The following is a 12,075-nucleotide window of genomic DNA, read 5'->3' as shown; positions in this document are numbered from 1 at the left end:
GAAAGTACATGAATTGTTCCATCTTGTTGTCTCTCTTATTTGGCTTGTTTTTCTGTTCCCATATATTAAATGTGGAAGTTAGTAGATAAAATGAAATAATATACGTACAATAATATACATATATGAGAGCCAATGTGGTATGGTGGTTATAGTGTTGGGTTAGAAACTAGGAAACTGAGTTCTAGTCCTACTTTAGGTATGGAAGCCAGCTGACTTTAGGCCAGTAACACTCGATCACCCAACTTACCCCAGAGGTTTGTTATTATGGAGAAATAGGGGGATAAAGGAGTATTAGGCATGGTTGCTACCTTAAATTGCCCAAGATATACAAAAGATGGGATAAATATCTACATTTATACATCTATATCTATATATCATCTATATCTTTTTAACAATAGTTACAGATATTCCCCACAGAGAATTATCAATTATACTTTCAGTCATTTGTCCACTAAAGATGAAAAGTTTATCAGAAGAGATAGCTTCCTCAATTCAGTTCAACAAATATAGTGGAAAACAAATAGCAGTTACTCATTTGAAAAGTTAAGCCGTCAAAGCAATTTCCTTGGGTGATCAGTTTTGATTTTTTTCACATTTGAATGTTTAATATTTCAAATATTTTTATAAAAAAACTTTATTAAACATTAAAAAGATAAATACAAAATGCAAAACATCAAATAATTTCCTATACCATTTGTAAAGAAAAGAAAAATAAATGAACACACACCATTCCACCTGTCTCTTCCTAACTACGCTGACACCAAAATTATATATTCCTCATGATGTCATGCTGAGAAGTATATCCTTTTGTTCTTGCCTCACCATGTCATTTCCAAGTACTAAAGGAGTAGAGTTTATATTATGATTTATTGTAACTTACAATCTACTTGTAGACACCTGCATAGGAGACTGGAGATGCAAATAATTTAATTGATCTATATTTTCTAATTTTTAATATAGATTTTTGTTTGTGCTTTTAATTCCCAAAAACATAGTGGTCTCTTATAAATTACATCATTTGGGGGCATGGGAAGGCATATAGTCTCATCAATCTTTTGTTAAGTTTTGATGCAGTTATTCATAATTCTTTTGGGGTAGAAATTTAAATAATATATTATTCTGCCCTTATTTCACTTCTCTGAAAGCAGCTATTTTTTTAAATTTTCTAAGTTGGCTTTTGTCCTTAAAGAGCATCCCTACATAGAATCAGATAAGAATATAGCAGTGACTCTTTTGTGATACAATATCATTATCCCTGATAGATTAGTTTCACAGAGGTTTCCAAATCTGAGTCTTATGACATTTTCTTCTCTCTGTAGGAGAACCATAATAAGCATCAACACGACCTATTTTGACTGTAGGGAACAAGGTGCATTTCTTTGTCTCTTGCATTTGTATTTAAAATTTTATTTCTGAAAAACTTGTTAGGATAAAATGTTTAACTAAAATAATACAATGTTAAATCATTGAAAGTTTTCAAAAATAGATTGAACAACCATTTGACCAGGATGATATAAAATAACTAGAAGACCCCCCCCAACTCTTTGATTCTATGTTAAAAGAATGTTAATGGTCAGTATATATAACCAAGTTCCTCCTCAAATTATGACGAATGCAGTAACACTGAATATATTTTGTAGGGAATAAATCTCATTAAATTTTGTCTACTGCTGGGAAAACCACATATAAAGAATTCAGACCAAAATAGCATTTTTGTGGTTGCAGTGAAGGTTTATAGATCACGAGAATTCTAAGTGGTATTTATTATTCAGTCACAGAGAATAGGCCATCTTTCTCTAATTATACTCTTTTTCTTCAAAATCCAGAGTGATAGAGACAATTTAATCAACGAACCAACCCCACAATTCAAACCTTGGGGGCAATAAAATGAAGGAAAATTTTCTGTTTTGTTTACCTGTAAATAGCACTGTCTTGTTTGCTGACTATGGCTTTTAAATCTGTGAGTTGGAGGAATCGATCATGGAAGTAATGCAAGTGCAATATGCATACCAAGAGAAAGGACGTTGGGATAAAAATGCGAGTAAATAATTCTGCTATAGAATACTGTTCTAAGCCAAGATCCTTTAGCCTGAAACATAAAATAATTCAAATTAGAGCTATATTTCATAACACGTAAAAAACCTTCACAATCTTTTAGACTTGTCAGAAAGCACAAAGAAAAGTTAAAACATTTTTATTTTTACAAACAGTAAGCAGTTTTGAAAATTATAAAAAAACAACAAAATAGTAATAGCTATTCCGATGGGATCCAGAGATGGATCCAGAAAAGACTTGCAAGAAATGCTTCTAAAAATAGTTGTGAATGTTCTTTATCTATTCCTTAACCTAAAAATCTAAATTTAGCTGTATTCCATGGCAGAACATTACCCAATATTGACCTGGTACAGCACCAAGATTTTATCTTGGAGCTTACAATGTGAAAAAATGAATTCAGAATTATAATACAAAGTAACATGCAAAAAACAGAAACAAATGAACATTACTCAAATAATGTTGAAAAGACAGCAGATGAATTGCCTTTTTGTTCCCAATTATTAGTTCCTATTTCCTGTATTTAAACATATGTTTATTCTTATTTCTATTATATTGTAAGCAAAATAAATAAATAAAAATAAATTAAATTTAAAGACCTAAAAATATTAGATTCATAATATATTAAAAGTCTTAGGAAAAATAAAAAATGGCTGCTGATTGTTTCAAGCTCACAAAAATAAGCATGTGCATTCTGCCAATCTAAGACTGCAACTGTCTTGTTCAGTATAATGGCTAGGCTGCACATTGAACGATACCTTCACTGAATACAACCTCAGCAGAACTCTCTGAATCCAACAACACTGTGAAACTTTGGAAATAGTTCTGGTCTTTTAGTTTATAAGGCTCATAAGTTTCTTGTTCATCTTTTTCTTTTGTGGCTATATCAAAATTCACTTATAAGTGAACAAAGGTTGACTGAAAAATATTTTTTCACTAAACAGCTTTGTTATAAAGAAATCCTGTGACCTCTTGTTCCAAAACAGAAATTAGTGGAAAAGTCTTTGTTTTCCACAAAACTATAGTGGCAATTTTTTTCACCCAACATGTTTGACTACAGAACAAGAGATAGGGAAGAATGGCAACTGCAGAAGTAAAAGCATGAAATCTGATCAAAGACATACAGATAGGCATCAATTTACAGTCATAATAGGGCCTGGAATTTTCATTGCTAAGTGAGTCATCATATGATTAGATCTTAATTTACAACCAGTTTAACCATGGTCATTGAGTGAATCAGGCAGTTTTAAAATGAATCATCTGGTCATTAAGTGAATATGGCTTCCCTCATTGACTTTGTTTATCAGAAGACAGCTAAGAAAGTAGCAAATTGACTAGAAGACATTGCAACCATCATGAATGTAAGCCAGTTTCCAAGAGCCCAAATTGTGATCATGTGACTGTGGGGCACGTATATGTGTGTGACAATCATAACTTTGAGGACGATCTCCCTTTTAATACTGTCATAACTTGGAATAATCATTAAACAAATGGATATAAGCCAAGGATTATTCATACTGCAATGCAATAGATGTTTTTAATGTGTGAATTTAGCAACATCTGAAGGGAAAGTTAAGGGTGAGAATCTTAGAAGCAGTATCACATTATTATGATACAAACCTTTCTGATTTTGAATTCATACTGTAACATCAAATTTAAGGGTCGGTCTTATGGCTTAAGTGTATAATGCTGTACAATGCTGCTTTTATTATTTTGATGAAAGCGTGAAGAACATGCCATGTATTACTTGAACTAACAAAAATACATGCTAAGTCAGAAGGTTTGACACTTGAAAACTATGCATATGGTGCACAAACCATGCACAATTAATTTCTTTAATTTAGCTTGGAATGCTTTCTAGAATGAACATAACTTCTTCAATTATTGGCCTCCCAATGGTCTCATATTTGATTTCTGAAGGGATTGAGTTAAAATTGAAGGTACGTGAAAAAAAATAAAGGTTTTGGTTAAAAGTTGAAGAGATAGGACAAGGTATGTGGACTGATTTTTAAAAAAGAAGCTGAATATTTGTTTCTCCTAAAAGAAAGGTATTTCCTAAGTATGATCACTTATAAAACATCGGGAATCTAGAGTAATATTAGTGTTTCATAATACATCATCCAAATAAACTGCATTTTGAAAAATGGAATAATAAATAATACTTACTGATCATCATTCATATTTGTCATGTTTTTCCACAAGTCAGGGAATGCTTTAAACTGATATGTGTAAATGAAAACAAGCACTAACATAGTGTAAACCACAACTGACATCCAAAAGTATTTCAGAATTCGTCTCCACCAGTCGTAGTGGACCTAGCAAATAAGAAATTAAGTCTCACATAATGTTCATCACTTACAGTCATTTTTCACAATTCAGTTATCACCATTTGAGAAATTTTTCTAAGGTTGTTTGATACATTTAAATTCCAAGCTACATTAAGCTGAACTTAATTGTTGTTGGTAGTCTTATTCTCTTTCTGCTTTCATCTTCGTCTTGCCCTGTCAAAAACTCATCTTGATTTTGATTTGACTCACACTTGTTTATGGTTTTATGTATGTTTACAGGATTGATTAATTTTGTCCTTTCAATCATTTTTAATCTAATGACTCCTTATGCTTTGTACAAACAACATATTTAATAAAAAATAAAAAAGAGAAAGAAATAGAATGGCAATGTTCTTTAAAAACCAGAATTTTTACTACTTACCTGATAGAGGACTACGCAAAACAAGAAGAGCATCATATAGATGATTTTGTACATGACAATTTTTCCCTCAAAGCTGACAAAGAAGAACATTCCTCCGCAGACATAAATCCAGTACTTAACAAACATCGCCATCACCATGTTCCCTAGGACTTTCATTACATCATCTTCTTCTTCCTCTTCTTCTTCCTCCTCCTCCTCTTCTTCTTCCTTCTCCTCTAATTCCCCCCCTTCTTCTTCCTCTTTCTCTTCTTCTTTGGAGGATTCTTCTTCTTCTTTTTGGGATTCATCATCTGTAAATGTAAAATGTAACATTAGAATAGATGACATGAAGTTATTTTACAATGTTATAATTATTGATAAAAAGTTCAACTGCACTGGTCACATTGGCTGATAAGATAAAACATAGGGACATCACATTAGTCAACAACGCAGTATATCCAATTAAAAAAATAAAAATCAATATACAAATGCATGAATACACAATTTAGTAAGAAAAGATGAAATAAGGAAAGGACATAGATTCTTCATGTCACATCTTGAAAATCTGGGTACAAATTTTAATGCCACCTTTTTATGGCAAGTTAACACTGTACAAAACTTAAATTGATTGAAAAAAAATCAGAAGCCGAGTAAAACTAATTCTTAATTTAGTTAATTCTTAATTTTTCCCTACTAGACTTATAAGTACTTACATACAGTAGTTGAAACCTAAGGGAAGTATTTCCTTGCTCATTGTGTACTTCTCTATTGACATCAATATCATAATACTACCTTGAAATGCGTATTCACCTTTTTCTTCACTCTCTTCCTCTCCAATTTTGACCTCTGACAAAACAGTTTCATTTAATTGCAAAGACTTCCGCTCAGTGAGATGTTGTCTCAACAGCAGCCAAAAAGTAAGTCCAAAAAATATCTGTCAGCAGAAATTGAAACCAAAGAAGAGACACACTATTGAATAAGTTATTGAATTTCCATGAGCCACAGTATGGCGATAAATTGAATGATACTGCAAACTTCTTCTATATATCAGCAATCAATCTTAACCCTGAATTAAGTCATAGAAATATTATTAATGTCCTCAAAAAGTATCCCTGGCTTTTCATCAGCTATACATGAATATATATCACAGTATATGACATAACATTGATTTCCAAATATATACTGGATTACAAATGTTGAAAACATTTTAGCCGGTGCTAATGTATCTGGAAGGCCAAAATTTGGGAAATGTTGTCATACACAATGGAAAGGCCTAAATGATCATTAGAACCAAAGAGGCTTATCATACACCTTATTGTGCTTTGGCTTGCAGCCTGGTTTATAAATTAATAAATTATAAATTAAGTATAAATTTAGGGATTGGCTAAGTACTCATCTTAACACGTTACTTTTTTTGGCTTTCTTTCCTCAATTTTATTTATGTATTATTTATTAAATTTATTTGCTGCCCATCTTGTTTTCAAGCAAGTCTGGGTAGCTTACGGCATTACAAGCATTAAAAGCATAAACGTTAAATATTTCCATAAAAATGGAAATTACAATCAAAAATATAATTATTGTTAAAAGATGGGGAAGAAGGGAGCAGAATGCAGAGGGGGGAGGGGGGATTGCCTATTAATTCCTCAATCACCTCTGTGATTCTCCCCATTGGGGGCCCCAAGCCATATGGCAGAGCCAAGTCTTCAGGGCTTTCAGGGAAGTCAGAAGGGTAGGAGTAAGATCTTTCAAAGGTCAGGAGCCACAGCAGAGAGGGCCTTTCTCCAGTATCCCACCAGACACAGTTCCTTGATTCACGGGATTTATCACTTGTCTCCTCTGCTGAGGTGGGGTGGGCCAATCCCAGTGTTGAGGTGGTTCCTCAAGTAACCTGGACCCATGCCATGTTATGCCATGCTTTAAAGCTAATAATCAACACATTGAATTGCACCCAGGAGCAAACCAACAGCCAGTGCAGCTTATGAAGCAGTGGTGTAGCATGGGCCACCCTAGAGGCCCCAAGAACTTCTGGCATTGCTGTATTCTGCATCAGTTGAAGCTTCCAAATGCAGTTCCAGGGTAGCCCTATGTAGAGTACACATTGCAGTAGTCCAGATGATCAGGGCTGAAATGACTGAGCACAGGGGCTGCTGATCCAGGAAAGGCCATCATGGCACACAATGTGCAAAAAACTGTGCAAAGGCTCTCCTAGCTGCAACTGCCACCTGCTCTTCGAGAACTCCCAAGTCATAGTCAGGGTGTATCTGGAGTAGTGCAACTCCATCCAGATCTAAACTAGTTATAAGTCTCAGATCTTGAAGCTCCATCTACTCAAAGCCATTTGGTCTTGCCAGGGTTCCACTGAAGCCTGTTGTCTCCCTGCACTTCAAGCAAAAGCCCTCTTGAAGTAGTTTCGGTTCTCAGTTGATTGATAACACACTTGATTGATAATAAATGACTTCAGCCATGCACTAACCATGAGTGAAAGAAAAGTTTGTTATCATTCATATTCTCTGCCAAGTGGCCAAGAAATCATAGATTCTGCCAGGGTATGTAAACTTATGAACACAACTGTGTGTGTGTGTATGTGTGTGTGTGTGTGTGTGTATGTGTGTGTGAATGATAAAATTGATAGTTAGATTCTAAACGTTTAATCCTTTGATAGAAATTCATTTCAGGCATATCCAACAGAATATCTGGGTCATCTGTAATATGTTTTATTCATTTTAACTTTAATTATTAATTAAGGAGTGTCCAGCAGAAAATAAAAGGACAAGAATGACCTAGCACAAGGCAGGAGAAATAGCAACAATAACTATAAATTATTTTAGGAATCTATGAAGAAAGTTTTTTTCATCTAGGAAAAATTATTAATAGACCCAACTAACTTGTGTTCCTAAAGCTGTTCCTTAAATACCAAAAGACATTTGTTACAGTCAAAATAAAATATAAAAAGTATTTTAGGTATATATTTTCAGATACTAATCACAGCTATCATGTTGTACTTTTGAGAAATCTAGAGATTATTCACCACTAATATAAATTCAGGTTTGTGTGCAATTATTACCTTTGATCCTAATTCAGGAGGTGCTTTCCGTTCTAGAAATCCAGAAACTTGAGGAAGTTCACTATCATTCATCTCAAAACTCCATATATATTGAAATGTTAATAATAAGTTTCCATAAGCCACCATAAAAGGTGAACTTATCATTGCATATTTCCTACGGTCACGAAGCATCCAAAGTATGCAAGACCATATCAATAATACAAATGTTAACCAACTGTGGTAAGTAATACTCCAGGCCTTGAAGGAAAGAAAAAGAAATAAATACTGTATAATCTCATCAGTTCAACATTCAATGTATTTGAACTTTAGAATCACAGAATAGGAAGGGGCACTTCAGGCCATAAGTTCAGAACTTTGCTCCCGGCAGGAATATAAATTAAAGATTTCAAAACAGATGGACTCCTATTCTCTATGGAATTACTTCCAATGAATGGAAGCCAACCACATTTGTAGGTCATTGATTCCGCCACTCTGATTGCTAAGTATGGTCTACATTCGGCATGTTTCAGGAAACATGCTTCCTGAAACTTGTCCTGCAATCTGAAACAAGAGACAACCATTTCTGACCTTTATCTAGGTGACATCGTTTCAGGTATTTTTTTTCCCCTTTGTTTTTATTTATTTTATTTTTATGTATTTATTTTTGTCAATTGCTTAAAAGATAATAGGTATAAATAAAAACATAGTTATGAATACATGGATGCATACAAGAAAAAAAAAAGAAACAATAGGACAGGGACGGTAGGCACGTTGGTGCGCTTATGCACGCTCCCTACAGAGCTCTTAGGAAAGGGGTGAGGTCAATAGTAGACAGTTTAAGGGTAAAGTTTTGGGGGTTTGGGGAAGAAACCATAGAGTCAGGTAGAGTATTCCAGATATTGACCACTCTGTTGCTGAAGTCGTATTTATAATCAAGTTTGGTGCAATTAACCTTAAGTTTGTATCTATTGTTTGCTCTTGTGTTGTTATGGTTGAAGCTGAAGTATTCATTGACAGGTAGGGCATTGCAATATATGATTTTATATACTATACTTAGATCGGACTGAAGGTGGCGTAGTTCTAGATTTTCTAGGTCTAGAATTTCAAGCCTGGTGGCATGAAACAAGTAGAGGAGTGGAGAACTCTTCTTGTGAAATATTTCTGGACTTTCTCAACTGTGTTAATATCAGATACGTAATGTGGGTTCTAGACTGATGAGCTGCATTCGAGTATTGGTCTAGCAAATGTTTTGTATGCTCTAGTTATTAGTGTAATAGTACCAGAGAGGAAGCAACAGTACAATGGAATCCAGAATGATCGCTACCCAAGTTCAGCTCTTTCAGTCTGTCAGGACTGAACTTTTAGTTTAGTTGATTGGCCTAAACTGCCAATTTTCTGAATTGTTCCAGTTGATCTGAATCCTTCTTCAACTTTATATCGTTATTCTGACCAAAACAAAATATAGTGGATGATTTAGAAATGATGATTCTGTTTAATTTGCCTTATTTTTTGCAATCCAGTGGAAAGAAACTAAATAAATGATATCAGGACTCTCTGTCTGTCTCTCCCCTGTATCAGCAAGATAATGCTCCAAAAACTGAAGATAATTTTTAATGCATTACTTACTACCTACACACTAAGCAGAACTGAGTACAATAAAAATTGTAAATTACATAAAATACCATATATTATCGCAGGCTCCAGTCCCCAATCCTGTGCTTTATAAATTTGAAGTTTCAAGATCAAAATGTAATGTGAAGATGCTCTTTCATTAATTCAAGCAGACTTGCAGTGATAAAGATCAGAAAGAACAAATTTAAACAATATCACTAATTATAAAATATATCCTGGATCACAGCATTGTCTCAATTTCAAGATGGACCAAGAACCAATAGACAATACAACCTACCATCATGGCGATCAAAGCACAGACATAACTCTGTTTCATGATAAAATGGAAAACTGTAACCATTGCATGAACTTTGGAGCTTTCTTCTTCCTCTGAATTTTCTTCTTCTTCCTCCTCCTCTCCTTCCTCTTCCACTTCTTCTTTCTTTTCTGGGAAATAAAAAGTACTGTATGAATTGCAAAGAATGTGTATGTAATATAGCTTCAGAAAGCAATTTAGGTAATCTGATAATTAAAACCTATAAGCAAAATGACAGAATATGGCAGTAATCCACAAATATCTTGCACAATGATGACGTGGCGGCTGTGGATATATAATCAGATCTGTGTAGCCTAAGCAAGGTTGTTGGACACCAGGAAAGCCAAAGGACCTAACCTTCTAGAATATTTAGATCACTATTAAACAAAGGTCCGCTACATTTTTGCTAGTAGTATTCTGCCAATCTACTTAAAGATGGAAAGAGTACACGTTATCATTATAGTAACTTATAGTAACATTATCATTATAGTAACTTCTCCAGCAAGATACACACCCCAACAGGCCCCAAGTTAATTGCAGACACCATAGGAAGGTATGGATTGGGATGCCAAAATATAGGTGATTTATAGGATGGCCCCTATCCTCCCTCAGTAAAATGAAAAAAGTAGATGAATTTACATCTAAACAATTAAACCATACAACCATTTATTCTCACATTTTGATGACTACCTAGATCGTTAGCTGAGGGATCCCACTTGTATTGTGGTCTTGAGTACAAATCTGTCTTGGCAGGTCCATTTTCTATAGGGCGCAAAGGGTGTATGCTTTGAAAATCAACAGGTGTACCATTCAGCGTCACAAGCAGGACCTGTTGAATGAGGATCAGAGGAATCCTTTGAAAACAGGCAACATGGGAAAGCAATCACTTCTACTACTTTTTTTGATATAAATTCAGGGCTGCTTTCATTTTCTTTCTCAACCATATAGATTAAATACAAAATAGGACACACTCAGATATTCAGAAGATTAAATAATGCTTACACATACAAACATCTAATACCCAAATTAATTGCTTCTTAAAGAATACTTATATAGAGGTATCTTCAATTTTAATTGGATGAACTCTATTTTCAAATAATTTTGCTCACTGTCCAAAATGTCAATAGCAATTTGGTATACAACAATAAAATATTTTTCTGTGTTTCTTACATGGTATATAATAATAGTTCTAGTATACCTATCAGCTTTAGAAACCAGACCAGACTAAGAAACTAATGTCATAAAGGCCCAAAGTTACTTTTATTAGACCAGCTTTAAATTGTGTGAATTAGGGAGGATAAATCTGAAGCATTTTCTCAAGTTAGTTTCTTGGAATGGACAAGATACACTTATCTGATCATCGCCTCTATAATGGCATTGTCCTTCAAGGCCATTCTTTAGGCCTTGTGCATCACTTCCAAAATCACAATAGTTCCAAATACAGGTCGTTATTACCATAATGTCCCACCTGTAGTTTTCCATACATATCTGACTACTTTAAGGAAACAGGATACTGGAATATACACTGCTCAAAAAAATAAAGGGAACACAAAAATAAGACATCCTAGATCTGAATGAATGAAATATTCTTATTAAATACTTTGTTCATTACATAGTTGAATGTGCTGACAACAAAATCACACAAAAATTATCACTGGAAATCAAATTTAGCAACCCATGGAGGTCTGGATTTGGAGTTACACTCAAAATTAAAGTGGAAAAAAACACTACAGGCTGATCCAACTTTGATGTAATGTCCTTAAAACAAGTCAAAATGAGGCTCAGTAGTGTGTGTGGCCTCCACATGCCTGTATGACCTCCCTACAATGCCTGGGCATGCTCCTGATGAGGTGGCGGATGGCCTCCTGAGGGATCTCCTCCTACACCTGGACTAAAGCATCACCCAACTCCTGGACAGTCTGTAGTGCAATGTGGCATTGGTGGATGGAGCGAGACATTATGTCCCAGATGTGCTCAATTGGACTCAGGTCTGGGGAACAGGCGAGCCAGGTCATAGCATCAATGCCTTTGTCTTGCAGGAACTATTGACACATTCCAGCCACATGAGGTCTAGCATTGTCATGCATTAGGAGGAACCCAGGGCCAACCGCACCAGCATATGGTCTCACAAGGAGTCTGAGGATCTTATCTCGGTACCTAATGGCAGTCAGGCTACCTCTGGCGAACACATGGAGGGCTGTGCGGCCCCCTAAAGAAATGGCACCCCATGCCATTACAGACCCACTGCCAAACCGGCTGGAGAAAGTTGCAGGCAGCAGAACGTTCTCCATGGTGTCTCCAGACCCTGTCATGTCTGTCACATGTGCTCAGTGTGAAGTTGCTTTAATCTGTGAAGAGCACAGGG

General features: G+C 35.0%; 1 protein-coding gene across 1 annotated transcript in view; it reads right to left on the bottom strand.

The window, feature by feature from the left end:
- The window catches only part of PIEZO2 (piezo type mechanosensitive ion channel component 2), a 195,077-nt gene that overhangs the window by 57,555 nt on the left and 125,447 nt on the right, over positions 1 to 12,075 (bottom strand). The window contains exons 11-17 of the mRNA XM_087931054.1: positions 10,401 to 10,539; positions 9,693 to 9,841; positions 7,805 to 8,041; positions 5,551 to 5,674; positions 4,762 to 5,051; positions 4,219 to 4,367; positions 1,916 to 2,089 (exon numbers count right to left, since the gene is read on the bottom strand). Coding sequence (XP_087787180.1) covers positions 1,916 to 2,089; positions 4,219 to 4,367; positions 4,762 to 5,051; positions 5,551 to 5,674; positions 7,805 to 8,041; positions 9,693 to 9,841; positions 10,401 to 10,539 — 1,262 coding nt within the window. The remainder of the gene's footprint in view (positions 1 to 1,915; positions 2,090 to 4,218; positions 4,368 to 4,761; positions 5,052 to 5,550; positions 5,675 to 7,804; positions 8,042 to 9,692; positions 9,842 to 10,400; positions 10,540 to 12,075) is intronic.

Source organism: Pseudonaja textilis, chromosome 3 (assembly GCF_049901715.1).
Source record: "Pseudonaja textilis isolate UNSWEBS1 chromosome 3, rPseTex1.2, whole genome shotgun sequence".
NCBI lineage: Eukaryota > Metazoa > Chordata > Lepidosauria > Squamata > Elapidae > Pseudonaja > Pseudonaja textilis.
Note: the sequence above shows the minus strand (reverse complement) of the source record. Positions and strands in the feature narration are given on the sequence as shown.